This window comes from Gadus macrocephalus, chromosome 9, assembly GCF_031168955.1.
Source record: "Gadus macrocephalus chromosome 9, ASM3116895v1".
Taxonomy (NCBI): domain Eukaryota; kingdom Metazoa; phylum Chordata; class Actinopteri; order Gadiformes; family Gadidae; genus Gadus; species Gadus macrocephalus.
The window spans coordinates 18,225,202-18,238,702 of NC_082390.1; the positions used below are offsets into that span (position 1 = coordinate 18,225,202).

Consider the following 13,501-nt stretch of genomic DNA (forward strand, 5'->3'; position numbering starts at 1 on the left):
CAATGAGTGAGTCAGTGTGTGTGAGAGAGACGGACAGACGGATAGACGGACAGACAGACAGACGGACAGACGGACACAGACAGACAGACAGACGGACACAGACAGACAGACAGACAGACAGACAGACAGACAGACAGACACACAGACAGACTCACAGACAGACAGACAGACAGACAGACAGACAGACAGACAGACAGGGCGAGAGAAGGAGAGTGTGTGTGTGCGTTTGTGCGTGGGCGGGTGCATGTGCGTGTGCACGAGTGTGCCCCACCTTGGGGTTCCCGCCCCCTTCTTTGGCAGCGTAGAGCATCTGCAGGGCCGACTCCGACAGGGTCTTGCTCTGGTCCAGGATGGTCATCTGCTGCTGCTGGTCCAGCAGCTTGGAGGCCAGGCCCACAGAGGCCACGATCAGAGGCTCAAAGTAGCTGGCCAGACGGGTCACCTGGGGGGGGGGGGGGAGGTCAGGGCTGAACAGAGCCTGAATACTTCCCTATGGCGGTCAACAAGGGGCTAAGGTTTGCCCGGTTTGTAACAGACGCACTACAGCTTCCAAACTGCCTTTCTATTGTCTGCGGCGGTGGGTACGGTCTGACCGGAGGGTAAAGGGTTAATAGCACCGTGTGAGAGACGCGGTCGGGGGGGGCCGCACCTTGTGTCCCAGCTGGGCCGCCTCCCCGCGGGCCGAGGTGGACACGGGGTCGATGAGGTGGCCGATCTCCTGCACCGAGGAGGTCAGCTGGTCCTGGAGGGCCTGTGCAGAGGAGCACACACACATCGAAGCACTCAGCACCAAGGGGGGGGGGGGGGGGGGGGGGGGGCTGTCAGCGGGGGGGGGGGCGGGGGGGCTCACCTCCATGGAGATGTCGTCGCGGCAGGGCAGGGTCAGGTCCACGGCGGCCAGCGAGGCGTGCTCGATGTCCCGGATGCACTTGTTGATGTTGTCGATGGAGTAGTCGCACTGCCGCTGACCCGGTGCTTTGTCCCTGAAAGGAACCGAACACTGACTCAGGGAGGGAGGGGGGGAACGGTCCCCTGGGGACACGCGTAGAGGACCCACTGTGGAGGAGATCGCCCGGCGAGAGGCACGCCTCGTACGTCGTGTCGTTGCTCTGATGGTTCAATTCGATTAGGGGTCGGCGTGCTGAAGTGTGTTATGTGGTAATCCTCCAGCTCTATAGAGGGCGAGGTCGGGGGGGGGGGGGGGGGGGGGGGCACTGACCTGATGGAGGTGATCAGACTCTTGATGGAGTCGGACACCGTCCGGGAGTGGCCCGCCAGCACCGACCAGGTGGGCGGGTCCTTGGGGTTGAGGACCAATGAGCGGGCGGTCTCCAGCAGGTAGGCGGAGCTGTCGAGCATGCACCGGGCCGAGCGCACGATGGGCTCCTGAGCCGCGGACCCCTTTAGGGCGGGACATGGAGGAACAAACACGAGCACGACGTGTCACGGTAAAATCACATTGGTCCTTAGGAGCGGTAAAAGGCAAAAGCACACGGGTACAAGGAGAGAAATTGTTCTTACGCTTCCTCAGAGGGATCACAAGGTTTAATCACAAATTTAAAGGGTTCTTTTTGGCTGAGCGGCAGGTAAAAGACGGAAGGTGCGGGTCTTTACGAGGCGGGCGTCCCTCGTGATCAGATTAACAAGGTGTGAATTGGAGCAGCTGCACATGAGCGTTGGGTTAACACCGCCCGGCAACCGATAACAGCCGTACAACCTTGAGGTGGGCGCGACGGCTCTGCTGCGGCTGCTGCTCACATTGTTCGAGGAAAGAAAATCCAGCCTGTTTTCCATCAGCACCTTATGCCTTTAAAAGAGTGAAAATCACACATGTCGCCGATTCATGCCCGAGTTGCTTGTGCACACCCTGCTACAGGCTGGGACCGTTTTCAGGGAACTGAACGCACCGATTCATCACAAACACCTTCCCTTCATGTCTTTGAACCAAACTCCACTGGGGATTTGGATGAGAAGGAATAAAGCAGATTTGAATCGTTTTTCCCTATCATTTCTACGATACAAAAAGAATGATTCTCCCACAGTGCCCAGTAGCGGACACCCACCTCGTGGCTGATCTGAGCAGGAATGCTCGCGAACTCAGGGTTGTTGGCGAAGGTGGAGAGGTTCTCCACAGCCTGGATGAGGGGGCTGGTGGCCACGTGGCACTGGTTCCGGTTCTCCTCGGAGAAGTCACCGTCTAGGGCCTGGGGCAGAGGAACCACACCGGCGCTCAGCTCTGATGCTCCCCACTAACACGGCTCACAACTCAGAGAACAGCACTGAGAACCGAGAGATCACGCCAATAGTTCAGCCATGCTAACAATCTCATACGAATAAGAAGACAACTACACATCTTTAGATGCTGACTTGATACTACATTACACAATGACGATATTTATGATGATTTATTATTAGAATTATGAAATCATTGCCAGTGAGATTGGAAGAAACGTATACTATGTATATCACGATATAAATGTGATGTAGAGTAGGCCCAGTGTCTTGTGGAGTGTGGCGGCGGGTCCGACCTTGATGGTCTTGACCAGGTTTGCCGTGGTGTTGGCCACCTCCTTGGCCGACTGGACGAACTGCCTCCGCGCCACCGGGTTGGAGGTCTTGGAGGAGGCCAGGCGGCAGGCGTTGCAGAGCGCAGAGGTGTGCTTGGCCACGATGGTCGCTGAAGACAGGACCTGGACAAACAGAAACAAAGGTGTAGTCAGAAGGAAATAGTCAGGTTAATATAGCAAGGTTATTAAATAGAACAAATGTGCAATGCTGTCCATAACTGTCCATGAACTACTGTAAATAGGATACCAGACCAAGCAAAACTTTTTCACAAACCCCGTACTGTGCCATTTCTCTCAAAGCAGATATGAGGACATTTTGAAAACTTAAACAGCAAACTCCGCAGTCGCCTCCGGGTATAATAACAACAGCCCTGGTATGAGCGGTTCCTCGCGGACCCCGGACCCACCTGCGAGGGACTGCTGGCAGGGTCCACCAGGTTCTGACAGGCCATCTGTATGGCCTGGTTGGCCCGCGCAAACTGAATGGGATCCACCAGGCCCACCTGGCCGGAGAGGCTGTTGGTGTCCGAGACGCCCACCAGATACGAGGCCTGCAGGAACAGAATGCCCTTTGTTTACCTGGCTCTTAATAAGGGTAGTAGACGGGTCTTTACTGTTATCATTATTATTATGATTAATGAACGAAGAACACGACAAGCACTTTGTTAACCTGGCCTTAAATAAAAGTAGTAGAAAGGTAAGAACACGCACTTTGTAAAATTAATTAAAAAAAGTGATGCATTAAAAGGTTAATAGTGCTATTATTAAGAAGAGTACAAAAATAACAAGGAGAGTTTGGCTGGTGCCTTGTTTAAAGGGAGCGGCACAGTGGTTCTGCTTTCTTCTTCTGGGGAGTCTGCAAACTACAAAGCCTTCCGAAGGACTCGTGATGAGGAGGAGGAGGAGGAGGAGGAGGACAGCGAGGGGGCGAGGAGGAGATGAAAGGAGAAGGGGGATTCATCTGTGTGGGGGGGAGAGCGGGGCTGTGATCTCACCTGTCCGGCGGCCTCCGTCAGCCCGCACAGGGCCTTGGAGGCGACGCCCACGCTCTCCCCGAAGGCGGCCACGTCGCCCGTCTTGCAGTGCTGAGAGATGCCGGCCATGGACTCCCCAAGGACCTGCGGGTGGCGGGGATGGAGATCAGGGGGTTGACATGGGGGGGCCTTGAGCGGCTGGCCGGGTGTATAAACAGAGGGAGAGGTGTTCCTGTCACCTTGGAGTTCTCCATGACGCTCTCGATGCAGTCGAAGTAGGAGAGCTCGTTCACCGGCTCGTTAGGGTTGTCGAGCAGCCCTCGCACGGCCTGGAGACACACACACACACACACACACACACACACACACACACACACACACACACACACACACACACACACACACACACACACACACACACACACAAACAGAACTGTATTATAGCGAGGTTTGTTTCGCTACAACTACAAGGTCGGATAAGTTACACTGAGACAGCGATAACAGAAAGTGGGTAATTTACATGTAGAAAATAGAAATAAAAGTATGAACATAGTATAGAAACGTCATGAATTGAATGTATGCAACTAAGTGTTTATACTAAACTTAATGTATGTGTGTGTGTCGACTAAACAGAGTCTGTGTTTTTCTTCGAAAAGGTAGAAATTGCTGCCATTAGATGTTCATGGGCTCTGCAGACAACATGGCGGCTGATGAATGACAGTTGATTCACCCGAGAGGCAGGGGGACGAGCTACAGGCACTAGAAGCTCAGCGGGGGTAAATGATTGGCTGATTAATTCCCATGGAGACGGTGCACGGCAGTGCATCAGCAAAACACTGTGGATTCCTGCATGCCAAGCGGATAATAATCGGTTGTGTTCCGTATCTATACTTAAACCTGTACAGTTATAGGGGGCTAAAGTGGACTGGATTTCAACGATTTAAAGAAAAACAATCCCTTGCTGGACTGACTCCCTGAAGGGCCGGTATATTCCTGAGAAACTGTCGAGTACATGACGGTGCGTGACACCAAAGTGCCCTACCTCCAACTCCCTCAAGGCGTTGTCACACTCCTTCTGTCCAGTGGCCTGCTGTGTGCACAGTGTAATCAGCTGGTTGATGCTCTCTGTCACTGCCCTGGAAACACAACATATACCTTTTACCCATCACTCTCTTTCCCACACCCACTTGTACACACAGAAACACACACACCCACACACCCAGACACCCACACACACACACACACACACACACACATACACACACGTGCGTTCTCCCTACAAGAGCCGCCCGCCCGCGACACACAGGAGCGATGAGGCTGTGTTGAAGCATGCCTGCGTCGGGCCTTGCTGAGCACGGATGGGCTCCAGCCAGCGCTTCCATCTTCCTAATTGGACAGAGAGGAGGCAGCCAGGCCCGCAGTGGCCCTCTGGGGCTGACTGCGGGACTTGGCTCCTCTCCACTGAGGAAAAAAAGGTTCCTTCTCCTCCAGCCCCGGCCGACAGACGTGGCAGAAAGAGGAAGATCACGCCACGGACGGACGGTGTTGCGAGACGGCCGAGGTGCGGCCCCGAGATGTAGCCCTGAACTGGAGCGTTTTGTCCGATGCAGACAGGTTTCCTGCGTGTCGTATCTCGATTGCATCCACGGCGTCCTGTCTTACCTGGCGGCCACGGCGAGGAGGTTCTTGGCGTTGGCGGCGCCGGGGTCCACGGACAGAGACTTGGCGGCCAGGAGCAGCTTACTGGACGCCATGGAGATGTTCTTCAGATTACCGATGACTTGGATCTGATCGTCGCAACTCTGCGGAATCCGAAAGACAGAGGCACACCTGTTTTCAGTCTGGGTTCCGTCCACAGTGATGACTCACCATCGCTGCGGACGGATGTGTCAAACATCCCTTCCCCCTTGTTATGCAATAGATCTTTCTTTCATTGTACTGTATGCAAAAAAACAAGAGTAATGAAACCGATCTGGCAGCCGTGGTTTAAGGGTTAACGAAGAGTAGGACAATGAACGTGCTCACTTTCCCCCCGTCTATCCCCTCCCGACCACTCCGCCTGTTGTGCTACACACACAGCCTCCCCTACTCCCTGATGATCAAAGCAAATTAACGAGCAGAATATCCAGAACATCATCGCGGATCTCATTACGTCTCATTGTGCTAATACTCGGAGGGACAAGCGCGTGCCTGTGAAGAGAATGAGTCCGTTAGCCGTCATCACCGAGCGCGTCCAAGACCCTCACGGCGCTCCCACCGACAGGAAGGAGTATCATCGAGTGTCAACCCACTTGATATTAACCCTCTGATGTCTGCAGAGCCCAAAATGAACCCATACCACCAACAAACACTTGATCGATTTGAGCATGTCAAACCTGGGTTACATTGAAAAGCCTTTTGTTCCGGAAAAAAGACCAAAGAAGAACTCTAATGTTGGAGGGGGGGGGGGGGGCTTCAGGAACCAGGATGATGGGGGCCTACCTGAGTGTGCCCCGCCATCTCGATGCCGGCGTCCAGGAACTCGTCAAAGTCCTGGCTGAACTTCCCCGAGGCCGTGGCCAGCTGGCTGCTGGTGCCCCGCGAGGAGTGCACCACCTCCCCCGCCGAATGGTTCAGCTCGGCCGCCGTGTGGTTCAGCTCCGTCTGGGCCTCCTGGTACGACTTCCCGCAGGAGGGCAGCTGCACCGCGGTGGGGGGGGGGGACACGGTGACCATCATGACATGTATTAGCTTATATATGAAGAAATAAACACACCGTTAATGAGAGACGACGACAAGGTTAATTCGGGTTCTTGTTGTCAGAAAGCCCAGAGGGAAGAGGAGGCGGGCAAAACTTTTGATCGACGACCAAATACAGCGATAGAGGATTCTCTATTAATAACAGCATGCGGGATCACAAGGCGTCCGAGAGGAGTGAACGCTCATGGCGTGATGCGCCTGGACTCACCGTGTCCACCAGCAGCTTCTTGCTGGCCTCCCCGATGCTCCGCAGGGCCATGTCCACGTCCTTCTGGCCCGGCAGGCAGTTCACACAGTTATTCAGGGAGTGGGACACGGCCTTGGCCACCTGAAACACATTGGCACATCGCTCTCCGTAAGTAGGCCCTCCTTCATCAGCTTAACAACCCCGGCTAGGCCCGCGCGGTCCCAGGGCAGTGCTTGAGGCGAGAGAGACAAAAAAACAACAGCTCCTCAATGCAAATTACACTCCCGGCTAACTGCGATCCATGTCGCTAATGTAATGGCTGCTGTCGCCGACACATGCCAAACAACAGAGGCATCCCGCTGGAGCAGCGCCAGCTACATGCAAACAGCTTTGACCATGTTACTGCACTCCTGAGAGGGAGACACCTCTTACACCAGAGGAGATGGGAGGGAAAGGCGATCACAGCGCTAACAAGTGCATGATCGTCTTGAAGAAGGAGCAGGAGAAGGTTATTGTGGAGCTATCCCCCGGTGGGACGCACCGTGGCCGCGCTGCGGTCGAGGACCGGGACAGGGGGCTCACCTGCGCCAGTCTCTGCTGGCTCTCGGCGTCCCCCGGGTGCAGCAGGGCCTGGTGGGCCTCGTGGATCAGCATGGCCGAGCCCTCCATCACACACTGGGCCGAGTCCAGCATGGCGGCCGAGGCCTGGGGCTCCATGGTGCTGGCCGCCACGCCGCGGGCCGCCTGGGCCAGCGTCCGCAGCGCCTGGGCCGTCTCCCTGGCCGCTACCCCTGGGGAGAGAGGGGGCGCCGGGCAGGGGAGTCAGTGGACGCAGGGTCCTATCCAGAGTGTCCACACCACTGAGTTATAGGCCCGACGCGTTCTGCTCCGGTTGGGGTTACGTCAGGGTAACGGCATATTTTATTTCAGCATTCAATTAATGAGTAATCTTCTGTCATAATGACATTGAATTGCCTGCCGTCTGAGATTAAAAGGTGCTGTGGGTAAGATTAAAGAGCTATCATTTGAGCGTAATTAGTTAGAAATACCACAGCCATCCGTCAGCTATTAGCGGGTAAAACGCTCTCTGAGAAAACCCGTTCTGGTCGACTGCGCGCCTGAATCTGCACCAGCCAATTTGGATTGCAGATATGCTCCCGGCTCATTTCTGACCAATCATGGGAATTTCTTCTCTGATTGGTTCGGGGAATACATTATGCCTGTCAATCCCAGGTGGGTGAAATGAGACACACTCCATGCGGCAGCAACACGGGGGGGGGGGGGGGGTGCAGGGAGGAAGGGGAGGTATTTTTGGGTGGTTTAGTTTCTGAATCTTGCGCTCTACGGCTCTTTTCTGTTTTCTGGCTTTACAGCTCTGAAATCATCCACACAGCAGCTAGCTAGAATGTCCTCATCAGCCACTATTCTCCTGCACTCCAGAAGCCACAGATTTTGTCTCGGGTCTGGGCAATTGATTGGGACAGGGAAACAGCGCTTTATTCATTGAATAACCAATTGAGTATTTTGCCGCCATCATTTCATTGCATTACCTGCCGTCTGCGGACAAAGCAGCCCGCTGAACACATTATCTCTTCTCATTTATTAACCCAGTATCGAATAGCAAGGCATCACCCACACACCAGGTATTACGACTGTGAATAATTATAAAGTGTGGCAGGCTAATTATTTAAAGCCATCGGCTAATATATTGAAACGCTGCCTGAGAGCTGCCCTGGGCTCATTGCATTATCCGACCTCGCCGGGCGGTTGGCTGAAATAACATAAAATCAAATGAAAAGAAGAGGAACGAGCGGCCGGCAGCACCCAGGGCTTCCCAGCGCCCCAGAGCCGTGGCGCTACGGCTCCACTATTCACTCGCTGTCTCCTCTCCCCTCTCCCGCGAGCACCAATTCAGCTCGACTCTGAGACAGATAGCCGGGCCCAGCCGGGTTCACTCTGAGGAGATCAGACTCAAACCACAACCAGCTCACGGGGAAAAACACAACATCGCCCGACTTCTGCCATTATCTACGCTAGACACTGTATGGCGGGAGTGACCGGTACGATTGTCTTGTCTACAATTACACAACAAAAAAGCAATACAGCATAATCAATTCTACAAAATCGGGCAAAAAAAACAAACACAGAAAACCAGAAGAGGCAGTCATTGCAGAGCTGTGATTGGCCGACGCTCCCCTCACCTGTGTAGTGTTCGTTGCCCTGCGCGGCGCAGGTGAGCAGCTGGGCCATAGAGGAGCCCACCGCCTTGGAGGTGCTGCCCAGGTCCTGAGCACACTTCCCCAGCTGAGGGGGGGGGGGGTGGAGGGGGGTGGGGGGGCACACAACAACAGCAGCACACATGAGCTACTGTATCCATCTCATATTGCCTTGTTAAATACTTGATACCGATTGGTCAATAACGTTCCAATGGTTGTTCCTCACTAACGGGACTCCTCTGCCGTTTAACTGTTCACAATCAATTTGCTACGAATCCAACAATAAACTACCAACTATCCACCAGATGTTTGTGGACGGTCAAAGCACCGCTTTAATATTTAAATGTCATCTGATTCGATAAAACACAATAACATTAAAGTTGAAAGTATCCAATATGTAATTATTGTTGGCAACTGCGGTACAAGTGGAATAAACCGCACGGGCGGGACGTCCTGTTATTAGACGTAATGCAGGATGATCTAATAACCGGAGCCAGCGTCTGGGCCCAACGCCCCGTGACGCGGGAACGGATATGACAGAGAAGTGTGTTCTGAGAGCTAGGGGGGGGGGGGGGGGTCCCAGTGTGGTACTGACCGACTCCCCGGGGAGGGGCCTCAGCTGCCCGTCGATGACCGACATCTTGGCGTCCTGCAGCTCGCTCCGGAGGGTGTGGACCGTCTTCAGGGCCGAGTCGATCTCCAGGGGCCCGCACGCTTCATGGGCCTGTGGTGGTGAGCGGTGGAAGGGGATCTGGCGTTATAATAAGAACGTCTCTCCCCTCCACTGGTGGGCGGGGACGGACAAACCCCCCCCCGCTACAAGCCCCAGAGGAACACACGGGCGCATCTGTGCAGCCCGGCCGAGTGGAACAGGTGGGGCATCAGGTTGACAAACGGCGGCACGGCGGTTGTTTTGAATAAACAAACCTTCTGGGTGGCGGTCCTGAGTTCAGCCAGGCAGGTGGCCAGGTTCTTGGAACACTGGCCCAGTTGCATTGCGGCGGCCTGGTCCGTCACCGTGGGAACCGCCGCCTTGGCAGATGTCACCATCTTGCTGCAGGGCTAAAAGGGCAGGGTAATGGGAACACAACAGGATGCGGTCGCATGTCACACGAGAAGGCGGCTTTGGCTCCATATGCTAATGGGCGAGGGGCGCATCGTGTACCTGCAGGAAGCTCTGGCTGGCCATAATGAGGGCAAGCTGGGCACTGAGCTCGTCCGGCTGGGCCTGGCTACTCCTCATCCCCTGGACCAGCTGGGGGATGCAGTCTGCGACCAACTGAGGGGGAAAAAACAGAGGATGGCCCAGATTCTAATCAACGGAGTGCAATCTGCTCAGAGAGCACACCGCACCTCCTTCACCACAGACCACAGCCGGGCTTCATGTGAGCGCGGTGTCCCGGTGGTGCGATCGGGATGTACATGTGTGCGTGGGTTTCGTGTTTCGCGTGTGTAGTGCGTACCTTGCAGCTGTGCACTAGCTGCTGGTGGGACGCAGTGTTTTTGTTGGACGCCGCGGCGTTCTGAGCAGCTGCGATGGTCTGGGTCGCGGCTGCGGCCGCCTGCTTGGACGCTATCTGTGGGGGGGGGAAACCCGTGGACAGTGTTAGGGCTCAACCAGCGCCGCTCGGACAGGGTGACAGAGCCAATGCTCTCTGTGAAGTGTTAATCTGCCACGCGCCGGTCCCCAAAGACAATCATGTTCTTTTACGAGTCCATCACTTAACTAGGAGATTGCTGCACTCGCTGCGGCGTCGTGCGGGGACTGGTCTGACTTTACAGCCGTTTAACAGGGCTGCACTGAAAACATTTTCCCTCGGCTGTCAAATGTCCACACAAGCAAACACAAGGCTGACTTTGAAGAGAGGAAATAAGGGAAAATAGAGGGAGGAGACGGTCCTAGTTGAGTGGATGAGAGGAAACAATGGGAAGGGAGCTGATCAACAATGCTGTTGTCTTGTGTCCTGGGGAAAACAAACATGATGACAGTACTATTTGAAGTCAGTTAAGAAGCTGAATAGAGTTGGCTGTGAAACTAACAGAAATCCTATTATATATACCCGCAGAGGAATGCAGCAAAAGAAAAAAGGATTTAATAACAATGTGTTCAGTGACTCATCCTTTCAACACTTGAATGTTGGGAGAATAGAGTTAAGTAGAATGTCAGCAGCAGGGAGGCATTACAACATGCATCTCGTAAAATGTATGGGCTGCATGGTGATCATATGCAACTCGTCATGGTTGGGAGTGCGTATAGTTCCCTTTTCGATCTCCTCTTTACAAATGTCAGTATACAGTTAGGTAATTCTATATTTAGGCTCATCTCGTATACATTGTTTAACTAACAACTAAATGTACGCAAAAGATCAACCATCTAAGATCCACTTTTTGACCCACACACTTAACACTCAGACATTCCTCTTCAATATGCAGACTCTATTAGCACTGTTTTTATAACCGTAAAAAAGGTAATGAGCAAGAGGTGATGTTTATGTGCGTTGAGTGTGTCAGCATAATGAGTTCTGCAGCAGGTACCAGAGGGGGAGAACCGTCCATCTATTATCATACTTAGACCGGCTCATTTACCGAGCTAACGAGACACGCTGCCCTTTGCGACAGCAGCCGGGAGAAAAGAGGATATCCCACATCGCCTCGTTTGCACAAAATCAATACAAAATTATTTCTGCATTTTTTGACTCAGACTCCCATTACCCCCAGGGGCCCAGCAGGTGGGGTTGGGGGGGGGGGGGCGGTGTTTGTGCAGTGCAGCCCTGATCGATCTCTGGGACTTGTCCTCGGGCGCAGTCCCATTACGGAGCGCCGCACGGGGGCGGCTGATGAGTGAAGCAGCGTCTCTAATGTGTCTGTGTTCTGACGGGGGCGTGGGGAGGGGGGGGCGTGGGGGCGACGGGGGCGTGGGGGCGACGGGGCCGTGGGGGCGGCGGGCGTCTCACCTCCAGTCTGTTGATGAGCTTCTTCTTGATGGCGTTCTGCGCGGCGGCGTTGGTGGCCACGCGCAGCCCCTCCGCCGCCTCCCGCAGACGCTGCTGCTGGTCCTCGTTGTCCGGGTAGGCCGCCGCCCCCTGGACACACACACACACACACACGCACACACGCACAAACACACACAAACAGACACATGCATGCAGAAACACACACGCACACATGCAGGCAGAAACACACACACACACACAAACATTCAGAACCACACAGAATCAGTCAGTCAGTCAATCAGTCAGTCAGACACGTAGACACACACACCCACACACAGATTCAAACAAATACATGCATGTGGATTAAAACACACACACACACACACACACACACACACACACACACACACACACACACACACACACACACACACACACACACACACACACACACACACACACACACACACACCAAGACACCATTGACACACACACACGCCCACACACAGACGTATAATTAACATATTGAATGACGGAAAAAATAGTGCAATCTCGTCACATCTGAATGTCTGCCCCGGCTACGTGAGCGATGGGATGCATGTAGCAGTGTTTTGTCACTGTTGCCAAGGAGACCAGCCTCGGCAGCATTATATTTCTCCATCAGGATCCCAGTGATGTGGTGATTAATGTGTCATAGATCAAATACATCTAATGAGTTGCACGCAATGCTTCACTTGGACAACAAAATCACATTGGTTATAATAATATCCTGCTCATTTATAGCAGCCAATGCTGCCAGGGGCTTATTAAAAACCACTGATGCCGTACATAATTATCGGGAGTTTAAAATAACGGCTTATTTCACACTGCAATAAACAATAATCCGTATGTTCTAATCGAATATTTCTCGGAGCACAGATTGTGTTTGTGTTTCACGGGTAACGAAATCAAATACAAAAACTGAAACACTATTTACTATTTGGACATTTAGCGGACCCTTTGATCCAAAGCAAGTCATTGGAGACGCACGTCATTAAGGAGCTCACAGGGTAGAGTTACACTCGCTACATGTTTGTGACGTCTCAAACCCCCTCGCTACTCGCTACACTATCCCTCCCCATGGGTTCGGGCAGCAGCGTTAATGTCGCCCTGAATCCTGTTCTACAGAGCGCCGTCGTGGCCGGCGTGCGGGCCCGGCCCGCCCCACCTTGGCCGCCTCCACCATGCGCGCTGTGGCGTCCGCCAGCAGCTTGGCGGCGGCCAGCAGCTTCTTTGAGTTGTCGACGTCCACCTCCGCCTCCGCGTCCGACCGCATGGCGTTCACCAGGTCAGAGGTCGCCTGGGCCAGCACCCGGGCCTGACGCACCATCTCCCCTGTTCACACACAATCACGCACACACACACACACACACAAAAACAAACGTCCACATACATATGCACGGACACACACCCACCCACAGACAGTGTTCAGACATGCACCCATGAATGAACATGAGCTCAATAACTATGATTATCGTAAGAATACCAACTGTAATTGTTCTGGATAGCCAGAAATCACTGGCTATTCACTTTCACATAAATTACAGTTCGACAGATACTGAACATCCATTCTAGCAGGTGACGATGATTGCGATAGCCATAATGAGCAGTTTTTCCCACACACCCACTAGCATCTATAAATAACCCTCACTCACACACTGACAACACATCCAGGCTGCTACACGGCCACACCTCGCACCGGCTCAGACCGGAGCTCCTCAGTGAGCTGTTCCACCTTTATCTAGCTTTGTTCTAGCGAGGGGTTAAACCTTTGTTCTGGCTAGGTGTTCTAGCTTTGTTCTAGCGAGGGGTTAAACCTTTGTTCTGGCTAGGTGTTCTAGCTTTG

General features: G+C 53.7%; 1 protein-coding gene across 1 annotated transcript in view; it reads right to left on the bottom strand.

The window, feature by feature from the left end:
• The window catches only part of tln2b (talin 2b), an 85,492-nt gene that overhangs the window by 29,332 nt on the left and 42,659 nt on the right, over positions 1–13,501 (bottom strand). Inside the window, 21 exon segments of the mRNA XM_060061838.1 lie at positions 272–442; positions 650–751; positions 851–983; positions 1,220–1,401; positions 2,064–2,204; positions 2,529–2,690; positions 2,975–3,118; positions 3,563–3,685; positions 3,781–3,870; positions 4,584–4,677; positions 5,204–5,343; positions 6,023–6,220; positions 6,489–6,608; positions 7,050–7,258; positions 8,669–8,771; positions 9,279–9,407; positions 9,611–9,745; positions 9,849–9,962; positions 10,147–10,260; positions 11,638–11,766; positions 12,824–12,990. Of these exon segments, the coding sequence (XP_059917821.1) occupies positions 272–442; positions 650–751; positions 851–983; positions 1,220–1,401; positions 2,064–2,204; positions 2,529–2,690; positions 2,975–3,118; positions 3,563–3,685; positions 3,781–3,870; positions 4,584–4,677; positions 5,204–5,343; positions 6,023–6,220; positions 6,489–6,608; positions 7,050–7,258; positions 8,669–8,771; positions 9,279–9,407; positions 9,611–9,745; positions 9,849–9,962; positions 10,147–10,260; positions 11,638–11,766; positions 12,824–12,990 (2,900 nt within the window).